At 47.0% G+C, this 22,828-nt stretch overlaps 2 protein-coding genes across 2 annotated transcripts; one reads left to right on the top strand and one right to left on the bottom strand.

The window, feature by feature from the left end:
- The first annotated feature begins 2,174 nt into the window (after nt 1-2,174).
- LOC124681357 (zinc finger A20 and AN1 domain-containing stress-associated protein 10-like) lies at nt 2,175-2,669 on the top strand. Its single transcript, XM_047216284.1, has one exon. It carries the CDS (start codon nt 2,175-2,177, stop codon nt 2,667-2,669), a length of 495 nt encoding a protein of 164 aa, XP_047072240.1.
- An 838-nt stretch (nt 2,670-3,507) lies between these two features.
- On the bottom strand, nt 3,508-7,983 carry LOC124681359 (BTB/POZ and MATH domain-containing protein 5-like). The gene is made up of 4 exons (XM_047216285.1): nt 7,514-7,983; nt 4,906-5,281; nt 4,548-4,821; nt 3,508-3,871 (listed from the first exon to the last, which is right to left on the bottom strand). The coding sequence occupies exons 1-4, from the start codon at nt 7,954-7,956 to the stop codon at nt 3,687-3,689; spliced, it is 1,278 nt and encodes a 425-aa protein (XP_047072241.1). The 5' UTR covers nt 7,957-7,983; the 3' UTR covers nt 3,508-3,686.
- Between the last annotated feature and the right edge of the window lie 14,845 nt (nt 7,984-22,828).

Here is a 22,828-nt window from a genome sequence, read left to right as displayed (position 1 = left end):
CAATGCGTGCGGACGAAACAAGTGCTGGAGCCGTGGTTGACGTGCAGCGCCGCGGTTCGTCCGACGCCGCCGGGGGGACGAGCCGGCGGCGCGACGAGCGCCGGCGATGGCTGCTCCGTCCGACGGTGGGGAACGAGCTGCCGGCGGTTCTCCGGTCTAGCTTAAGAATAATTAATTAGCGAACTTGTTGCTTCTCTCTATGTTATTCTCTAAAGACATATATCGAGCGGCAATATATGATTTTTTCTCTCTAAATAAATAGACGACCCCATTGGTCATTGGGCTGCGGCAGCCCACGGAGCGGCAATATATGTCTTTTCCTGAAAAATAGACGAACCCACTGGTCATTGGTTGCGGAGGCCCCACGGAGCGGCAATATATGAGTTTCTCTAAATAAATAGAGCGACCCCACTTGGTCATTGGGCTGCCGCAGCCCACGGAGCGGCAATATATGTCTTTTCTCGAAAAATAGACGACCCCACTGGTCATTGGCTGCGGAGGCCCCACGGAAGCGGCAATATATGAGTTTCTCTAAATAAATAGACGACCCCACTTGGTCATTGGCTGCGGCAGCCCCACGAGGCGGCAATATATGTCTTTTCTGAAAAATAGACGACCCCCCTTGGTCATTGGCTGCGGAGGCCCCACGGAGCGGCAATATATGAGTTTCCCTAAATAAATAGACGACCCCATTGGTCATTGGCTGCGGCAGCCCACAAGCGGCAATATATGTCTTTTACTGAAAAATATACGACCCCACTTGGTCATTGGCTGCGGAGGCCCCACGAGCGGCAATATATGAGTTTCCCTAAATAAATAGACGACCCCACTTGGTCATTGGCTGCGGCAGCCCACAGAAGCGGCAATATATGTCTTTTCTTGAAAAATATACGACCCCACTCGGTCATTGGCTGCGGCAGCCCTATAGAGCGGCCCCATTTGTCATTGGCAGCACCGCGTATAAAATCATGAAATAAAACGGCCCACACGTCGGCGATAGATGGATGGCTGCTCAGAGCGTGTCTCCGACCCTACCCGTCGGCACGAGACGGTCGGGGAGGAGCTGCCCTGTGCGGCCCCACCCGGTCAGACTAACGGTCAAGGCCTCGACTCTGACGGCTACCGGCCGTTCCAGCACTTGTGCGTGTTTCAAACTAGAGGAGGGGAAAACTGAGGAAAAACTAAGGGACTGGGGAAAACTGAGTACAACTAACGAACCAGGGGCACGAAAATAGAAATCCCTATTATCATTGCCTGGTGGGAGTCACGTCGAACATGTCGATCATTTGAATCCTGTATGATCAAAATTTATAGCTACAAGTATACCTCAATCCAGTCCAAGATAACAGAAAAATCGGAGTGGCCCAATTGGTGAAGTGAAGCTGCCCACAAAAAAGTGGCCGATCGGTTATGTCTAGCTGTGGTATTTTTACTGAAAAGTTCCACCTCGCTCCGGATCTATCCTGTTTATATACGTCCGTGAGTTGCCTGAAAAATATCCTCCTCAACCTCCAAAATCAAGAAGCAATAGCACCGTTGTTTGGTCCAAAACTAAATGACCAAGAAGGGAGGAACTTTTGCATATGCTGACTGATGTGGATTCAATAGACTTTTGAACAAATAGATCTAGCCCCACAAAAAAAAGAATAAATATATGTCTTTGTGTTAATCAGCCTGTCTATTTAATGCTCTGCTATATGGCACTTAGTTCAGTTCACAGTAGATCTCCAACGGCCGACTGGTATTGCCATTCACTTTCTTAATTTGTTTTATGCAAATTTGAGAGACTAATTTATTATCCGTGTATCTAGGCTTAATTTTTTACGGCCGTAGCAACGCACGGGCAATTTTCCTAGTACTATACTGTGTGTCTTAGCTGCGACATTGAATCCAACCAGGTATCGGTTTGAATCCAACAGGTACCCAAGCTAGGACGTGTGCTTCTCGACTGCTCGCGCTGCATCCCGTGTGAGTCGGTGTACCTGTCCTGACTAGCTGGGCTGGATTCGGATTCGGGATCACTTCACCGAGCCTTCAAAAGGCCACGCATCTACCTGGCAACACGCACAGCAGCATCGACATCCTCTCGGGCGGAACAGAGCAGCCAAGAACCCTAGCACGTAAGGAGAGAACGCTCGTGCATCGAGATCTCTTCCACCTCGAGCGAGCGAGCAATGGCGGAGACGCAGCAGGCGGGCCGTGTTCCGGCTTCGGACGGCCGCGCTACGGTCCTGTGCGCCAACGACTGCGGCTTCTTCGGCAGCGCGGCGACCGGCAACCTCTGCTCCAAGTGCTTCAAGGAGCAGCAGCAGATCATCGGCGTCACTGCCGTCGGTGGCGCGCCCCCGGTGGACAGCGTCGTGTCCAGCTTCGCGTCGCTGCGGATCAAGGAGACAGGCGGACAGCGTGCTGCTGCTGCCGCCGGAGTCGGAGGCGAGGTGCAGGCCGGGAAGGAGGTGGTTCCGACGACCGCTACCAAGAACCGGTGCCAGACGTGCCGGAAGAAGGTGGGGCTGCTCGGGTTCGCCTGCCGCTGCGGTGGCACCTACTGCGGCATGCATCGTCACGCCGGCGGTCACGCCTGCGATTTCGACTACAAGGCGGTCGGCCGCGAGCAGATCGCGCGTCAGAACCCCCTCGTTGTAGCATCCAAGCTCGACAGGATTTGACTTCGAGATCGTTTCAATGAGTGGAGATAGTAGCTTAGTTTAGCCTTTTTTATGTTTTCTTTTTCAATTGTTTCGTACACTTGGTTCAAACATTCACATGTACACATAAACACCTTCACATATTTGATTTATTTATTTTGCAGTGGTATAAGATTTGACTTGATTTTCTCCTGCATATTGGTCAAGATCGAAATATGGTGTGCGTTGTACTTTGTTCGCAAACTGCACTGAAAACCATCCGTGTACTTCGTTCTCGTACGAAAGATCAGTAATGTTTTTTCTAAGTTAATCATCTATCTCATTCTTTGGGTTGTTCGCGTCACCTAGTTGCCAATGATTTTTGCGATTACTACACGCCAATGAGCGTGTCTACTAATCACACTTGCATTAGGGATACTCGATTTAAATCACAGTAAATTTCTACTGAACGAACAGACAATTTTTTGGAAGCCGTTTCACCATCAAGTCCCTTTGAGATGCGAGAGGCATCCACTGCTTTCGTTACTGAGTGACACGCAAGCTGAACTGTTAAATTAATGTCTGGAATAACTAATTAAACAAACCGTTCACGTCATATACATGAATTTCCATGGCGTTCTCTTGCTAATACATCATTCATTTGTACGGCCAATTACAAACTCCACATCATGTATAGTCAACCAAATCCAGTTGTCCAACCTTTTCCATGATCGCCTCTGATTGTATAAATTCAAGTCTGACAAATTTTCCATTCCAGTTTATTTGTGTGAATACAGCTAAACAAAACTGTCAGCAGAGAGCTAGTTTGCCAAAACATCGGCTAATTTCCCTTTCGTGTGCAAGGTATCAACACAGCAACTCAGCAAATGTTCCAGGATCAAACAATCAAATAGCTATTAACAACATATGAATTGAAGTGTAAAAAAGAGCGGGGTGAGATGAGATGAGTCAGGCTAGTTAATCGTCTTTGGAACATACAGAACAAATTGATGCCCATTTACACAAGAGCTCCTAACCATGTCAGAGTTCCGGCTCGTCTCAGATTCTTGGCCTAACCCTACGGCCACTCGTGTCACCACCATCTGAGAGCTGCCCCCATACGCTCTGGCTCTTCCCGCCACTACTGCACGGTTCCTCACACCCGGCAACAGTTCTCAGTATCTCTGACTGGAGTGATGGGCAGTTGTCCTTGAGGTAATCAAACCCTTCGGTCCGGATCACAGCTGCAGAGACATAAGGGTATCTGGAATGTTATGGAGCTTTATAAACTTAATTGCGCCAAGAAAGAAACAAAAGATCAAAAGACAGCACGTGGAAGCTATAACTTTCTAGGTACAGTAGGGTAAGATGGAATCGGGGGACCAGATAATTTTCATTCAACACAGTGAAATTTGACAGGTTAAGGGAATTTTGACAAAGATGCAAAGGCAAAACAGATCTCTATGTGCTGAACAAAAACTATCCGCTGGTTATTCTAATTGCATTTTTGTTTGTTAGCATACCTACAGAACAGTGCAGTTCAGCAGAACAAACATATTTATGCCTCAGATGTCAGATAACCAAGCAATATCACTACAAGTGATAATTGCTATCTACATCACAGCTTTGAGCTACAGACCATCCTCCAGGTGAGATTTAGCTTGCAACTTTACTACCTGTCCAACAAATGTAACCGCGAAGCTAATAGCATGATCGTGTAATCTCTAGTTGAAAGTGTTCATGCCATTAATGTTCTCTAAGAAAATATTTGTCAATGACAAGCATGGCATTTTGCCCATGTATGAATTGATTATTACTAGAATGACCAGCAAGTTTTTTCATTGCCCTGAATTCAAATGCGGAATACCTAGATGAAGATGTAATGCATTTAAGTCAGATTTGATGAGAAAACTAAAGTACCTGAAAGATTTTCTGCAGCAAATTTTAGGCAAACAGTTTTAAGCTCCATAGCATGGTGACTATCAGCCAATGCTAGAGTACTCGCAACTGAGACCACAGAAATGCCTTTGCACAAGTAAGATTCACAAAGCAATTTTAGCCTTGATAAGTCATACTTGTCTGCTGCAGCCAACAATTTTGCCGCCAAAGTATCAAAAATAGAACCCCCAGAGCTTGATGCATCCAACTCACAATCATCAACGAGGGAATCTCTGTAGATGAAATGAAGCATCGCCTGCAAGGAGTGTGCGCAAATAGTAAATACTTACTTTCGGTTATACTGGAAATGACATTGGTAAAATACGAAATAGATACACACCTTGAAAACCTTTGGCTCTATATCATGGATAACAATCTCTTTGAGATCCTCGCTCTCGTCAACCTCATTCTTCTCTCCACCCAATTCATCATCAAAAAGTTTAGATCTAAAGACAGATGATCGTGCAGCCAACACCAGCTTATGAGCGTGAAATCTCTCTCCCCCCACATTAAGAATAACATCAACCCCTTCATTACTGTCCAACAGCGAACCAAAGTGGTAGCCAATGTCAGAGTCCGGAACCTGAATGGAGTGTGGCCTGGAGTAATCAATGGTTGACACCACAACACCCACAGTGCAATTTATCTTCAAGCAATCATCTTTAAGAAAATCAGATGTCTCAAGAGCAGTTCGCCGAAAGAACCGTTTGTAACCCCTAAAATGAAGAATGAATATCAGAATCCAGAAGCTATTACATACTTTTTTAAAGAATGCATACCTCACTTCACTTCAAAATATCATGGGCTGCTAGTTGCATCATACCCAAGTTTTCAGATTTTATATCAAAAATAAGGAAACCATAGCACAGCAAAAAAATTGTAGATACCATGGGCAAGCTAAATGTTGCAGAAAGTTTCACCCAAATCTTGAATCGCAATTCAATTTGGGGATAAACTGAAAAGCAGGTAACTAATCACGCCGAGAAGCACAGCCTCGTGATGTAATTATGACTTGGTTTATTTTTATAAAATAGTCCAAAATTTAAGTTATTATATATTTTTTTCCCGGCAGGGAAATCTACAGGAACCAACAGCAAATCTGGAAGAGTCTTAACGAGGGCATGATGTAATAGGCCTTGAGTTCTGAATCATCAGGTCATCATGTCAGTGGCCTGGAGGAAGTGTTAGATAGGAGTTACTTTATTTTATTTTATTTCAAGAACACAATTTGGTTATGTTAGAAAACCTTGTGACAACAATTTGATTTAAACTAAATGTTACTTTTTGATGCCCTAAAACTGATGGTACATGCACACTTCGAAATATACTATCGAAATTGCAGACATTCAATGTGCAAAATTTGGTGAATAACAAAATTAACATGTGAATGGGATGGGACAATCCACCGATCCCGCCTCCAGTCCCGCCAGCAAAATCTGTTTATCCCATGTGTGATTATCCCGCTTTGCCTTGACGGAATCGGCCGCTGCGCCCACGTGTCCCTTTAGTAACGCGAAACAGTTGATAGCTATACAGAGTTGCATGCATGATCCGATCCAATCCTTTCTCAAACACATGCAGCGAATATTTATTGCTGGGTACCGCGGGACCCATGTGTCCAACTTCCTAACATCCCTCTTGTCCCGTTAATCCCGGTGGGAAATAGCCAGGCGGGAGGCGGCCGTCCCGCACCCACGCCACTTGCATCATTACATGTCCGGATGCTAAAAAGTGGAGTTTGAATACTAAAGCATTTTGGTTCAATGCTATAAAGAAGAATAATTCCTACAGAACCACCTTTAGCACAATACAGTCCACCCAGGAACTACCCTATCAACAAAAGATCTGATCTTAAACACAACAGTATAGTTGCAAAGCAAAATATCATGGCTAAGGTACAACAGATCTGTCACCATATCTAAATGCAAAAATATGAAATCAGAACCAAATCAAATGATACTGTGCTTTAGCATTAAGGCTTAGAAAGTTCAAATATTTAATTCGCTATTAGACTACAGCAGTTCAGTGACAGAAACAAAGTAGCAAGCAATGGCCCTAAGAGAAGAACAGAGTTGGACTCTACAGCCTACTCATCATTATGATGCACTCCTACATGGCAGCAGCTTCCATATAGTGGTATTCATAGGAGTGAGCCTCAATAATCAAAAGCCATCTACATCGTCAACTGTTATGTATCATGTGAACACCTGGCCAGCCGTGCAACCTATGGCAAAATTAGTTCATTCATTATCTTTAGATTTTTTAGTTACCAATTTAGTTGGATTTACCTCTTGTTATTGATAAAAAAATGTTTGGGGATAAACCTTTATAACACAGGAGAGATGTGCTACCATTGAGATTAGACAAAGAGATGAACTAGTTCTTAAGAATCTCAAGTCGATCCCCTTCCATTCAACTCTGTACCTCTTCATGCCCTCCCCTATATGGAAAGTTCTTAAATGGAATGTTATCGTCAGTCTCTCTTCTATGCTTCGTTGGCGTTATCAACAGTTCAACACACATAGAGATAGCACCATACTAATAAGACACTACACCAAAAAATAGGAACAAAATTCATACTGCAGCAAGGTACTGTAGAACAACTCACGCATACCACGTTCAATAGAAAGTGACGACCAGACAATTCAAACAGTAACATGCTACTGGATTAAACAAATGGAAATAACCTGCATGGCTGTACCAGAACACTAAAATGGAAACCCAACTATCACCGATTAATTAATTCTGTTACCGTGCGCACTATAAATTCACCATGGATTTATATCACAATACCAGTGCCAATAGGAATCCACATTAGCTTAAGTATCTCTAGGAGCACCTAAACCTCTACGCTTTTTCGCGAATTCAGCACCAAAAGTGTTACTACTACATTCTTATGCGGAACCAAGCAGGAGGGTGTCGTATCTAGAGCAGAGGCGTGTGCTTACCACATGGAGCCTCGGTACTTGAGGGTGTATGGCCCCGACTCGAGCGATCGGTCGAAGTGTGAGTGGACCTTGTGCTTTCCCTTGCCGCTCTGGTCCTGCAGCGTGAGCTCGAATAGGGCCCGCACGTCGGTGCCCTCGGAGGCTAGCGCGATGAAGACGGAGACGTAGGCGGAGTTGTCCTCGGGGTTCTTCCCGTCGGGGTAGAAGTAGATGGCCCACTGGTATCCGCCGACGGTGAAGGTCTCGCTGGCGATGTGCTTCCCGACGCCCATGCCCTTGGCGAGGGAGTAGCCCTGGATGACGAAGCGGTGGGAGCCGTTCACCGTCTCCGTGACGGAGCGCGAGCTGGTCGGGGACGCCGCCATGTCCCGCGACGACGGGGCGGGGGCGGGTGCGGGGGCGGGGCCCGGCGGTGGCGAGGCTTCGCCGACGTCGTCGTCCATGGGATTGGGATTGGGATTGGCTAGGGTTAGGGTTCGGGGTGGGAGGAAGAGGAAGAGGAATTGCCGAATTGGGGAATTTGGGAATGGCCGTACGGGGTGTAATGCTTTGGTTTGGTTTTGCGGTACACCAAACCAAGGGTGAGATGAGTAACACTTTCCGCTCGGTCGGTTTGACAAAGCCACCTAAATCCCAGCCTACATTTCTTCAGAATGTTGGGATCTGCCTTCTCGATGAGCAAGCTTGCTGCACAAGTGGAGATATAGAAGAGGGCAAGTGCAGAGTTGTTCAATGGTGCCAGAGGGAGCTAATTGATCCGCTAGCCACCAAGGCAAAGAAAATAAAAGAGAAGCAGTGTGTGATGTATGCAAAGATTGATAGGTTGCTCATGCTCATGTACCAGTAAAGGTAGACTTTGTCACCCTGATAACGTAGTGCACACATGTGGTGGTATGTTCAGCGCTGAAAATGTTATTTTGGTGTTGCGATGGTTCCTGACGGAGCTTTTGGGTCCATGTTGAACTGATATCTTGGTGCTAATGTGGGCACAACGAACTTTGATCCGATGTTATTGCATGACCGTAATTCCCTCTATGTATAAATTTTATTCTAATATGTAATTCTGCATTGTTTCTAGTTTGTGCATGCTCTCGTGGGCCATATTATCATGTGACAACTTAGAAATTGACTTTTTGTGGGCCACGTACGAGGCAACTAAGTCAAATAATCTCAGTGGCACCACTAAAATTTTGGTGGGCCCTGATACGTCTTCGACGTATCGATAATTTCTTATGTTCCATGCTACATTATTGATGATATCTACATGTTTTATACACATTATATGTCGTATTTACGCATTTTCTGGAACTAACCTATTAACAAGATGCCGAAGAGCCGGTTGTCAATGTTTCTGTTTTTTGTTTCGAAATCCTAGTAAGGAAATATTCTCGAAATTGGACGAAATCAACGTCCGGGGTCCTATTTTTGCACGAAGCTTCCGGAAGACCGGAGGGGAGACGAAGTGGGGCCACGGGGCGCCGCCACACTAGGGCGGCGCGGCCTAGAGGGCCCGCGCGGCCCTAGCGTGTGGGGCCCCCGTGACTCTCCCGACTCCGCCCTTTCGCCTACTTAAAGCCTCCGTCGCGAAACCCCCGCATGCGAGAGCCACGATACGGAAAACCTTCCGCAGACGCCGCCGCCGCGAATCCCATCTCGGGGATTCAGGAGATCGCCTCCGGCACCTCTGCCGGAGAGGGGAATCACCTCCCGGAGGACTCTTCATCGCCATGATCGCCTCCGGAGTGATGAGTGAGTAGTTCACCCCTGGACTATGGGTCCATAGCAGTAGCTAGATGGTCGTCTTCTCCTTATGTGCTTCATTGTTGGATCTTGTGAGCTGCCTAACATGATCAAGATCATCTATCCGTAATACTATATGTTGTGTTTGTCGGGATCCGATGGATAGAGAATACTATGTTATGGTGATTATCAATCTATTATTTATGTGTTGTTTATGATCTTGCATGCTCTCCGTTATTAGTAGAGGCTCGGCCAAGTTTTTGCTCTTAACTCCAAGAGGGAGTATTTATGCTCGATAGTGGGTTCATGCCTCCATTGATATCTCGGGATCGTGACGAAGGTTCTAAGGTTGTGTATGTGTTGTTGCCACTAGGGATAAAACATTGATGCTATGTCTAAGGATGTAGTTGTTGATTACATTACGCACCATACTTAATGCAATTGTCTGCGTTGCTTGCAACTTAATGTCGAAAGGGGTTCGGATGATAACTCGAAGGTGGACTTTTTAGGCATAGATGCAGTTGGATGGCGGTCTATGTACTTTGTCGTAATGCCTCGATTAAATCTCACTATATTTATCATATCATGTATATGCATTGTTATGCCCTCTTCTATTTGTCAATTGCCCGACTATAATTTGTTCACCCAACATGCTTTAATCTTATGGGAGAGACACCTCTAGTGAACTGTGGACTCCGGTCCTATTCTTTACATCGCATACAATCTACTTCAATACTTGTTTCTATCGTTTTCTTCGCAAACAATCATCTTCCACACAATACGGTTAATCCTTTGTTACGAGCAAGCCGGTGAGATTGACAACCTCACTGTTTCGTTGGAGCAAAGTACTTGGGATGTGTTGTGCAGGTTCCACGTTGGAGCCGGAATCCCCGGTGTTGCGCCGCATCACATTTCGCCACCATCAACCTTCAACGTGCTTCTTGGCTCCTCCTGGTTCGATAAACCTTGGTTTCTTTCTGAGGGAAAACTTGCTGTTGTGCGCATCATACCTTCCTCTTGGGGTTCCCAACGAACGTGTGAGTTACACGTCATCAGGCCCAAAAAGGCCCATTGTTTCTTGACGGGCCACCTTGACCAACAATAACCAAGCCAAATTAGGCCAATTATTGAAGGGGCCAACCAACCTTTGTGTAAACAGGCCAGCCAAACCCAGATGTGAGTAGTTCGGACGGTCCTAAATGTAAACACCGCCTACCGGCCAAGACATTGGGATAAAAAATAAACGGGCCCAAAGGGCCCATCAAGCAATAGTCCACGAAGGACCTAATTTACTGGCCTGGTTGGGATTAATTTTTAATGGGCTGGCCCATCCAAATTTATTTACTGTCTTGCTCTCTATATCAAAAACACACAAAAAATTTAGTTACTTGTCTTTATTTTATTTGCCTAGTTTACTTTTTGCTTATTTCATCATGCTTAATCCTAAGTTTACTTTGGAAAAGATACCAGTAGGGCGTGGGTGTATCATTGGAAGAGATAATATAGAAGAATTTTTCACCCATGTTAGTATGGATGAAGATTTTAAAGATATACCATTATTAAAAACTGCCCCACTTATGAAAGTGCTCGCTGCTGTTTAATACACATGTTGGAAACTAGATTTGTTAATCTCAATCCCATAATACAACATATGTTTCTTACACTTACGGATATAGAGATGGGAGAAAAGAGAAATTTTGTTTTAAAAGTCCTTGTTAGAGAATTTGAAGATATAGCTAAAGAAGCTAGAAAAGTTTTTATCAAGCATAAGAGGCTTGGTTTCTTTCCTGATTTTAAACAAATACTTGAAAATATGGATATGGATAGAATTAAGTATACTATTAATGTTAATGATGGTAGGGAAATTAAAGCACCAATACCTAGTAAGCTACTAGGGATGCATGAAGCTTTGGAAAATAATTATGCTTGGCTTGTTCCTGAAAATTTGTTTGATGAGAATAGTAAGCCTAGGAGCAATGAGAGAGGAGTTACTTATATAGACCAGATACAATGCATTGTTGAGAAAACTCCCAACACCCCAAGTTATGATGTTAATGCTTCTACTCTTGATGTTACTTGATTTGCACTTTCTGCGCCTAGCAGAAAGGCGTTAAAGAAAAGCGCTTATGGGAGACAACCCATGTTTTTACTACAGTACTTTGTTTTATATTTGAGTCTTGGAAGTTGTTTACTACTGTAGCAACCTCTCCTTATCATGTTTTTGTGCCAAGTAAAGTTTCTATGTTAAAGTTGATCTTATATTTGGGATCGCTGCGCGAAACGACATTGCCTGTCTGTCACGAATTCTGGCATAAGTCTCTGTAGAAAATTCGAAAAACTCTGCAAAATTACGAGCGTGATCCTCAGATATGTACGCAACTTTCATTAGTTTGAGTTTTTCCATTTGAGCAAGTCTAGTGCCCCTTTTAGGTTCGTCTTTACGGACTGTTCTGTTTTTGACAGATTCTGCCTTTTGTTTCGCATTGCCGTATTTGCTAGGTTGGATGAATTTCTTTGATCCATTAATGTCCAGTAGCTTTGTGCAATGTCCAGAAGTGTTAAGAATGATTGTGTCACCTCTGAATATGTGAATTTTAATTGTGCACTAACCCTCTAATGAGTTTGCTTGAAGTTTGGTGTGAAGGAAGTTTTCAAGGGTCAAGAGAGGAGTATGATATACTATGATCAAGAGGAGTGAAAGCTCTAAGCTTGGGGATGCCCCCGTGGTTCATCCCTGCATATTTTAAGAAGACTCAAGCGTCTAAGCTTGGGGATGCCCAAGGCATCCCCTTCTTCATCGACAACATCATCGGGTTCCTCCCCGAAACTATATTTTTATTCAGTCACATCTTGTGTTCTTTACTTGGAGCGTCGGTTTGTTTTTGTTTTTGTTTTGTTTGAATAAAATGGATCCTAGCATTCACTTTGTGGGAGAGAGACACGCTCCTCTGTTGCATATGGACAAATATGTCCTTAGGCTTTACTCATAATATTCAAGGCGAAGGTTGAAACTTCTTCGTTAAATTGTTATATGGTTGGAATTGGGAAATGCTACATGTAGTAATTCTAAAATGTCTTGGATAATGTGATACTTGGCAATTGTTGTGCTCATGTTTAAGCTCTTGCATCATATACTTTGCACCCATTAATGAAGAAATACATAGAGCTTGCTAAAATTTGGTTTGCATATTTGGTCTCTCTAAGGTCTAGATAATTTCTAGTATTGAGTTTTGAACAACAAGGAAGACGGTGTAGAGTCTTATAATGTTTACAATATGTCTTTTATGTGAGTTTTGCTGCACCGGTTCATCCTTGAGTTTGCTTCAAATAACCTTGCTAGCCTAAACCTTGTATCGAGAGGGAATACTTCTCATGCATCCAAAATCCTTGAGCCAACCACTATGCCATTTGTGTCCATCATACCTACCTACTACATGGTATTTCTTCGCCATTCCAAAGTAAATTGCTTGAGTGCTACCTTTAAAATTCCATCATTCACCTTCGCAATATATAGCTCATGGGATAAAATAGCCTTAAAAACTATCGTAGTATTGAATATGTACTTATGCACTTTATCTCTTATTAAGTTTCTTGTTGCGCGATAACCATGCTTCTGGGGACGCCATCAACTACTCTTTGTTGAATATCATGTGAGTTGCTATGCATGTTCGTCTTGTCTGAAGTAAGGGAGTCTACCACCTTAATGGTTGGAGCATGCATATTGTTAGAGAAAAACATTGGGCCGCTAACTAAAGCCATGAATCATGGTGGAAGTTTCAGTTTTGGACATATATCCTCAATCTCATATGAGAATAATAATTGTTGTCACATGCTTATGCATTAAAGAGGAGTCCACTATCTCGTTGTCCATGTTGTCCCGATATGGATGTCTAAGTTGAGAATAATCAAAAGCGAGAAATCCAAAATGCGAGCTTTCTCCTTAGACCTTTGTACATGCGGCATGGAGGTACCCCTTTGTGACACTTGGTTGAAACATGTGTATTGCGAAGATCCGGTAGTCCAAGCTAAGTAGGACAAGTTGCGGGCACTATTAGTATACTATGCATGAGGCTTGCAACTTGTAAGATATAATTTACATAACTCATATGCTTTATTACTACCGTTGACAAAATTGTTTTATGTTTTCAAAATAAAAGCTCTAGCACAAATACAGCAATCGATGCTTTCCTCTTTGAAGGACCTTTCTTTTACTTTTATTGTTGAGTCAGTTTACCTATCTCTCTCCACCTTAAGAAGTAAACACTTGTGTGAACTGTGCATTGATTCCTACATACTTGCATATTGCACTTGTTATATTACTTTATATTGACACTATCCATGAGATATACATGTTATAAGTTGAAAGCAACCGCTGAAACTTAATCTTCCTTTGTGTTGCTTCAATACCTTTACTTTGATTTATTGCTTTATGAGTTAACTCTTATGCAAGACTTATTGATGCTTGTCTTGAAGTACTATTCATGAAAAGTCTTTGCTTTATGATTCATTTGTTTACTCATGTCATTACCATTGTTTTGATCGCTGCATTCATTACATATGTTTACAATAGTATGATCAAGATTATGATGGCATGTCACTCCAGAAATTATCCTTGTTATCGTTTGCACCGCTCGGGACGAGCAGAACTAAGCTTGGGGATGCTGATACATCTCCGACGTATCGATAATTTCTTATGTTCCATGCTACATTATTGATGATATCTACATGTTTTATACACATTATATGTCGTATTTACGCATTTTCTGGAACTAACCTATTAACAAGATGCCGAAGAGCCCGTTCTTGTTTTCTCGCTGTTTTTGGTTTCGAAATCCTAGTAAGGAAATATTCTCGGAATTGGACGAAATCAACGCCCAGGGTCCTATTTTTGCACGAAGCTTCCAGAAGACCGGAGGGGAGACGAAGTGGGGCCACGGGGTGCCGCCACACTAGGGCGGCGCGGCCTAGAGGGGGCCCGCGCGGCCCTAGCGTGTGGGGCCCCCGTGAATCTCCCGACTCCGCCCTTTCGCCTACTTAAAGCCTCCGTCGCAAAACCCCCAGTACCGAGAGCCACGATATGGAAAACCTTCCAGAGACGCCGCCGCCGCGAATCCCATCTCGGGGGATTCAGGAGATCGCCTCCGGCACCCTGCCGGAGAGGGGAATCACCTCCCGGAGGACTCTTCATCGCCATGATCGCCTCCGGAGTGATGAGTGAGTAGTTCACCCCTGGACTATGGGTCCATAGCAGTAGCTAGATGGTCGTCTTCTCCTTATGTGCTTCATTGTTGGATCTTGTGAGCCGCCTAACATGATCAAGATCATCTATCTGTAATACTATATGTTGTGTTTGTCGGGATCCGATGGATAGAGAATACTATGTTATGGTGATTATCAATCTATTATTTATGTGTTGTTTATGATCTTGCATGCTCTCCGTTATTAGTAGAGGCTCTGGCCAAGTTTTTGCTCTTAACTCCAAGAGGGAGTATTTATGCTCGATAGTGGGTTCATGCCTCCATTGATATCTGGGATCGTGACAGAAGGTTCTAAGGTTGTGGATGTGTTGTTGCCACTAGGGATAAAACATTGATGCTATGTCTAAGGATGTAGTTGTTGATTACATTACGCACCATACTTAATGCAATTGTCTGTTGCTTGCAACTTAATACTGAAAGGGTTCGGATGATAACCTGAAGGTGGACTTTTTAGGCATAGATGCAGTTGGATGGCGGTCTAAGTACTTTGTCGTAATGCCCTGATTAAATCTCACTATATTTATCATATCATGTATATGCATTGTTATGCCCTCTTCTATTTGTCAATTGCCCGACTGTAATTTGTTCACCCAACATGCTTTAATCTTATGGGAGAGACACCTCTAGTGAACTGTGGACCTCGGTCCTATTCTTTACATCGCATACCATCTACTTCAATACTTGTTTTACTGTTTTCTTCGCAAACAATCATCTTCCACACAATACGGTTAATCCTTTGTTACAGCAAGCCGGTGAGATTGACAACCTCACTGTTTCGTTGGGGCAAAGTACTTTGGTTGTGTTGTGCGGGTTCCACGTTGGCGCCGGAATCCCTGGTGTTGCGCCGCATCACATTTCGCCACCATCAACCTTCAACGTGCTTCTTGGCTCCTCCTGGTTCGATAAACCTTGGTTTCTTTCTGAGGGAAAACTTGCTGCTATGCGCATCATACCTTCCTCTTGGGGTTCCCAACGAACGTGTGAGTTACACGCAATCAGGCCCAAAAAGGCCCATTGTTTCTTGACGGGCCACCTTGACCAACAATAACCAAGCCAAATTAGGCCAATTATTGAAGGGGCCAACCAACCTTTGTGTAAACAGGCCAGCCAAACCCAGATGTGAGTAGTTCGGACGGTCCTAAATGTAAACCTGCCTACCGGCCAAGACATTGGGATAAAAAATAAACGGGCCCAAAGGGCCCATCAAGCAATAGTCCACGAAGGACCTAATTTACTGGCCTGGTTGGGATTAATTTTTAATGGGCTGGCCCAGCCAAATTTAAAGCAAACATGTGTTTCCTTTTTATTCATAGATGTGGCCCCTGTCATGTCTGGGAAATAGGGTCCCGCATCGACAGCCGAGTGGGAGCTGAATTGGGCAGCCCCCGTGGACCTCTGCCTAGCGGATGATGACAGAGGGACCGAATGACCACGACGGGCCGCGACCGGGAACACCCAACCATGGAATACCTGGGAATAGCGACCCGGCCAACCACTTCCGCCTAGCCAAGACATGGACAACTGACAGGGCCCGATCTGCGCCTGCGCTACTAGCGCAACAATGCGTCTCACCAGGACGTAGATCTGTGCCGACATGTTGAACCCATGCATGCGACACCTCGCCGCGTGGATCCATGCAGCGCCCTGTGGTGACCCCTTGTTCGTATAAAAGGAGGCCCAAGGCTCCAGGGGAGAGGAAGAGGATGTCTCGGAGAAGAAACCACCATATGAAGTACAGTTGCAGGACGTAGGTTTCACACATCTCGACCTGAGCCTAGGTAAAAACAACGTTGTTTCTATGTGCTTGTGAGGGCTCTCTCCACCGTCGCTAGGGCTTGTCGTGCTCTTCCCCCCCCCCGCCGAACCAAAAGCGGATTCTCATTCCCTGGCGTCGGAACCCACGACGTGATAGCCCCTTGTATATCCCAACGTACAGACACGTGTCCTGACTCTACTGGCCCATTTTTTGCAATCATGTTAGTTTTGATGAGAGCAGATGCGGGGACACATGTATATCTGACAATGCCACATGTTTTCACTGGAAGGTTCCTCGTATCTTCAGTGGGCCAAGCCACAACATCGCTGACAACATGCTAGACGATAAAATGCTTTCCCGACCGTAATGGCAATGCAATCATTGGTCTGACACGCCTGACACGGCAGTCGGCGACACCAGGACCGCCTGAAAAGGATTAAGTCCGCCACGATGTACCGGTCCGGGCAGGCTTCGGGCTTGGATTTGGCCGTCATGGGTGTCCACAACGGTCGCACCAAACCATTAGGCTGGCCATATGTGACGAGAGGTTGCCTACAGATTTTCAAACCATCAATATCACATGTTCGTAATGGAATTTAGACATTCGCTGACAAAATTAAATCGTCAGCTAAAACTGAGTATGTCGTAGTGTTTACGATGTCAGCGGTGGTGCTGAATAATAAATTTTTAGGTATGGATTTTCAGATCTTACTTTACCAAATTTAATTTGGATCTTTTCTCTTTTTTTTTTGAAACGGATGCAAAAAGATTAAGAAGAAAGTGCCCAATTTTAAGAAGAAAATTGGGCGAAAACCAACAACACACACTGGACACCCCGGCCAACCTGGCTACCCACGCGGAGCACACACGCCATCGAGAAGAAAAGTCATCGATGAGGATGTCATCGAGCGTCATCGTCGTCACTCCTCCACGAGCCAGCGATTCCGACTTCACCTTAGACGACCGCCACCGAGACCCTCGCCGCGAACGACACTGGAGCCAATGTGAGCCTATGCCAAACAGACGACCCCCACGCACGTCGAGGAGGAGGCAGCTCCGACTTCAACCGAGACCCTCGCCGCGAACGACACTGGAGCCAATGTGAGCCTATGCCAAACAGACGACCCCCACGCACGTCGAGGAGGAGGCAGCTCCGACTTCAACTGTGACTTTTATAGGAGAAAGTTGCACGCCTTGCACCGACGCAAGCACCAATCAAGTGGCATCGTTGACACAAGTCGCCTCGCAGCTCCGACTTCACCATCACGGCAGGGGTGACGAAGGACATACCGCAACTCCGATCCGCTCACCATTGTCATCGTTGCCACGCAGCTCACGACACCAACACCAACCATCTTCGACGGGTCCCTCCGACCAAAGCAGCTCCAAATCGATGCCCTCAAGAGGGAAGACGACACAAGAGCGCCGCCATCGACCGATCGCAGCGGATCTAGGGATTACCCCGGAGCTTTTCCAGACAGGATGACAAAACATCACCTCGGCGATGCCTTCAAGAAGAAAGCGGCGCCCGAAGCCGTCGCCATCGCCGGCCTCGGCCATCTGCCGGCCGGCCAGCCACCGAGGACAAGGCATTAGCCCGGAGCTTATCACACCATCCTGCTTCATGCTTCTGGCCAGACCACCTCCCTTCCCTCAACCACCATCACCACCACGGCCGCCACACCCACCCCAGCCCTGGACTGCACCGCCGGCCGACCTCTGGGCGCCGGCAGAAGCACCACCGTGCCCCTCACGGCCACCCCAAACCTCCCGCAGCACCAGCCACCCACACCACCACCGGAACTGCAGCCATGGACCACCACCACGAGCTCTTCCGCGCCACTCCAACACACCCCGGGAGGGCCGCCATTGGCCAGGGCCACCGCCCTGGCCCACGAACGCCGGCGAGCTCCCGCCGCTGCAGATCTGGGCGGGAACGCCCAACACAGAAACCTCCCCGCAGCCCCGCCCTGAGCTCGACCTCCGCCCTCGCAACCACGCCGTAGAAACCGGCGAGCAGCCGCCGCCACCACCTTGACCCGCCTCGCGGCCCAGATCGGGCCCGTATGGCCCGCTCCTCCCGCCGGCCCCTCCAGCTGCGCCACGACCGCGCCGCTGCAGACCGCCGCGCCCAGCCGCCGAGGCCGCCTCCTGCGCCGCGCTGCGCCATCCAAACGGCCGCCTCGACCCCGAACGCCCCACCACCATCTGCCCGGGGCCGCCGCCTCGGCGTTCGAGCTCCGCCGCACGTTGCGACCGGAGGATCCCCGCCACCCTTTGGGAACGGGGCCCGCCGCCACCGCGGCAAGGGCCGGCGGCAGCGGCGGCAGGGAGGAGCGGCAGAGAGGCCGGCGGCGGGGGGTGCTAGGGTTTCCCCCGAGCCGCCAGAGGAGGGCGACGCGGGGGTGTCCTTTTGCGCTAACTGGTTTTTTCACCAGATTGTCAAAAGAAAAACATTCAACTTATTAACAACTCCCATGTTTTTATTCTTGACGTGGAACAACTCCCATGTTTCAACAAGGTGATTCGAAGAAAAAATTATAACAAGAACTCCGTGATTCTTTTTTACTTGTTGTAGAGTTTTCCGTATATTAAGATAGTTGGTACAACCGTGTGTCCTATCCGGCCTTGAGTTCGGGTCAAAGCCGATTTAGAGCAAGGAACCGAGACGAGGCGCAAAATAAAAATAAAGAGCTGCGCTGGAGAATCAGTTTGTTTTTTTTGCGGGTGGAGAATCAGTTTGTTGATCGATCTCCTCCCGTAAAGGCGTAAAACCCGAGGTTTTGGTGTGCTATCATGTCGGCGTTGGATCCCGACTCCAGCTCCGACGAAGACTGCCCAAAGATGGAGCCGGAGTTCGTCATCCACATGGTGGACGACCACGTCCGACCACCGCCGCCGGCCCGCCGGCTTATCCACGCGCCGCCGGCGGTACTGCCGCTGCAGCCTCGGTTAGATCACAATCGCCGGCAGAAAAAGCTTTTAGCTCTCTGCGTGCTCAGGGTACGTGCGTGCTAGCCTGAACACCTCCACCATATGTTATAGTTTGGCCTCTCATGAAATACCTTGTTAATTATGTGTTGCCCAGGTGGTTCACTTCGCCGCAATGTTGGCCCTCGGTGTCACGACGCTTATGTTGGTGGTGCGCCTACCAAAGGAGCTCACCGACGGCGATGCTGGGTTCTACCGAGGCGTGTGCCCCGCGTTCATATGCTTCACCACCATCTCGTGGTTTATGATCGGCCTGCTCAATAATCGTGAGCAATCGGATGCAGGTTGCCCGTGTCTACTCCCAACTTCGCCAAGACTATGAGCTTGTGGCTCTCGCCACAGCTAAAATATCGGACATACTAGCCAACTCCTCTGTGATTAACACCACAATTTGTCAGTACTACTACCTACATACGTTCAAATTTAGATAAATATAAGATATCTTTATCTTTTTATGTACAGAAGGAGTATATTTTGCTGAGGCAAAGGTAGCATTCACTAGTATAAATCACACCATTCACATGGCTACCCGTCCGCCATCTATAGAGGCCTCCTGGCTAGCTCGCGCTAGCTCCTAGCGCGGGGGAGGCCCCACTGCCTAAGGTTGCGGGAGAGGTCCTCTTCTCGTTGTCGGTTGGGGCTCCTGGAGGCCAGCAGATGCAGCTAGTGAGCAGCGGATGGAGCTCGCAACGAGCGTAAGCCGGGGTGGGCGCGCCGGAGCTTGGTCAACACCATTTCAAAAAAATGGCAGCAGGATGGCCGCAACATAGCGGTGGCAGACTTGGGCGATGCAGTTGGACCTCCACGTGGCTCCGACTAGTCTAGCAGGGCATGTGGCACGACTCTACCGTGACTGTGGGATCCCTGGCAACTAGGGTGCCATGGACCTATGGTTGTTGGGCCCATGGTAACTCCTCGGAAGAAATCGCTCAAAGAGGCTACTCCCGAGTGAGGCTCCACGAGGTATAAAATCCTCTCGGAGACATCGAGCTGGAGTGGAAGACAGGCTTGGGAAGGAACCCCCTCACAGAGCTTCCCGAGCCACCGGTCTCCCCCAAGTCGGGAGGCCTCCTTTGAAGATGATAAGATCAATTAAGGAGCTTAGGATTCCTTCTCCACCAAGCCTGCAACATGGAACCGTGGAGTGGGTTCTCAGGCTACGAGACAAGCAAGGCCTGCGCCAGATACGTCATGGTTGAGCTCAAAATTTCCGTCCCGAGGAGGCAAGATTCCATTGCCCCTTTGGTGATTAAAGCGGGCTCGACGAGGACCAGAGGACCAAGGCTCTGCCCTTGCCACTTCAGCGCAAGGCCGGGTGGACGGCACAAGCAGCCAGAGGAGGCGTCATCGACGACCTCAGCATGTGCCATGGACCGGCACTTTAATCGGCCATGTACTATGTCCATCTTGTAAAGGGCGGGGAGTCTCCCGCCCTCAGTTGGGAGATGTGGGAACCCTTCTCCCTCAAGATATTTCGAGGGGAAGAGGACCAGCTCCTTTATAAAAGGACAAGCCTTCCCAGCGTAGGGAGGGACGATCCTGAGCGATAACAAATCCTAGACATTTGTACGGTAATCTTCTCCATTGTGACCAGCAATACATACACCAAAGCAGGACGTAGGGGTTTTACCTCTCCGAGGGCCCTGAACCTGGGTAACTGCCGTGTCTCTCTCTGTAGTGCTCGCCTTCGGTAAGGTGACGACGTGATCTTGAGTCCCCTGTGTTCGAACCTTTTGGGTTCGTTGATACCCGTGTTCCTTCGCGGACACGAATCTCCGGCAGCGACCATAGGGACATGGAGGGCACCGGGGTGGTGGCCTCGGGTACCCTTGGTGGCCTCACCGTGAGGTGTGTGTGGTGTTCATAAGGTCGAGCTTAGCAGACTTCCATAGAGAGATGTTGTGTTGTGTTGTGTGCTACGTGCTTTAGAGATCTAGGTGCTCTTTGGTGTTGCTGATCTTTCGTACATTCACCCTATTGGCAAGGGAGCTGCGGAGCTCTAGCCGAAAGCCTAGCCCAGCCTTTGGTCGGCGCCCTCACATCGTTTATCTTCTTGAAGGCATTGTTATGGAGTATACCTGGGCATAGTTCGGGTCGGTGATACGTCTCAAACGTATCTATAATTTTTGATGCTCCATGCTTGTTTACACCAAATTGTATATGATTTGCTCATGCTTCATTGCAATTTTATACATTTTCCTGCACTAACCTATTAACAAGATGCCACAGTGCGAGTTCCATGTTTTCTGCTGTTTTGTATTTCAGAAAAGTTGTACAGGAAATATTCTCGGAATTGGATGAAACAAAAGCCGAAGTCAACATTTTTCCGTAACGAAGACAGATTCCAAACGGGGGGGGTCGAAGAAGTGGCGCAGGGCAGCCAGACCAACCCTAGGCGCGGCCTGGCCTGGGCCCACGCCTAGGGGTTGTGTGGCCCCCCTAGCCTCCACCGACCTCGCTCTTCCGCGTATTTATTCACGATCTCGGGAAAACCCTAAACACCTGAGCCTCCATCCACGAAAAGTTTCGTCGCGGCCGCCATTGCAGACCCTAGCTCGGGAGGGTTCAAAAGCTCTTCCCGGCACCCTGCTAGAGGGGGAAATCATCGCCGGAGGCATCTACATCGCCATGCCCGCCTCCGAAGTGATGCGTGAGTAGTTTACCCCTGGACTATGGGTCCATAGCAGTAGCTTGATGGTTGTCTTCTCCAATTTGTGCCTCATGTTTAGATCTTGTGAGCTGCCCTACATGATCAAGATCATCCTTATGTAATGCTACATATTGTGTTTGCTGAGATCCGATGAATATTGAATACTATGTTGAGATCGATTATATATTCTTGTCATATGTTATTTGTGATCTTGCATGCTCTCCGTTGCTAGTAGATACTCTGGCCAATTAGATGCTTGTGACTCCAAGAGGGAGTATTTATGCTCTATAGTAGGTTCATGCCTCTAGTTTTCTGGAAGAGTGACAATAACTTCTAAGATTGTAGATGTGCTATTTCTACTAGGGAGAAAACAACAATGTTTTATCCGAGGGTAATTATATTGTTTACTTTACACACATTGCTTAATGCGATAATCTGTTGCTTGCAACTTAATATTGGAAGGGGTTCGGACGATAACCAGAAGGTGGATTATTAGACATAGACGCAATTGGATTACGATCTATGTATTATGTTGTAATGCCCAAACGAATCTCATAGTAATCATCTTGTCATGTATGGTCTCTATTCTGTCAATTGCCCAGCTGTTATTTGTTCACCGAGCATGTTATTTATCTTTATGGAGAGACACCTCTAGTGAACTGTGGACCCCGGTCCTTTCTTTTACACTGATAAATTCATCCACTGCAATCATGTTCTGTTTACTTACTGCGAGCACTGTTCTCTTTAATTAGTGCAAACATCTCCTTCCACTCGATACATTTAATCCTTTGTATTCAGCAAAACCGGTGAGATTGACAACCTCACTATAAGATGGGGCAAAGTATTTCGGTTGTGTTGTGTGCAGGTTCCACATTGTTGCTGATGCCGGTAGTGCGCCCTGCCAATAGTCAGCTAGCAAC

Source organism: Lolium rigidum, unplaced genomic scaffold (assembly GCF_022539505.1).
Source record: "Lolium rigidum isolate FL_2022 unplaced genomic scaffold, APGP_CSIRO_Lrig_0.1 contig_40668_1, whole genome shotgun sequence".
Classification (NCBI taxonomy): domain Eukaryota; kingdom Viridiplantae; phylum Streptophyta; class Magnoliopsida; order Poales; family Poaceae; genus Lolium; species Lolium rigidum.
The sequence above is the reverse complement of the archived record's forward strand: the minus strand, read 5'-3'. Positions and strand labels throughout refer to the sequence as shown.

What these genes read in the sequence shown, in the direction of transcription:
- LOC124681357 (XM_047216284.1), top strand. Translation starts at nt 2,175, where the DNA reads ATGGCGGAGACGCAGCAGGCGGGCCGTGTTCCGGCTTCGGACGGCCGC.
- LOC124681359 (XM_047216285.1), bottom strand. Translation starts at nt 7,956, where the DNA reads ATGGACGACGACGTCGGCGAAGCCTCGCCACCGCCGGGCCCCGCCCCC. An exon ending in AAGTACCGAGGCTCCATGTG is followed by an intron (nt 5,282 to 7,513) that starts GTAAGCACACGC and finishes TCTTCATTTTAG; the next exon opens with GGGTTACAAACGGTTCTTTC. An exon ending in TGCTGCAGAAAATCTTTCAG is followed by an intron (nt 3,872 to 4,547) that starts GTACTTTAGTTT and finishes ATGTCTCTGCAG; the next exon opens with CTGTGATCCGGACCGAAGGG.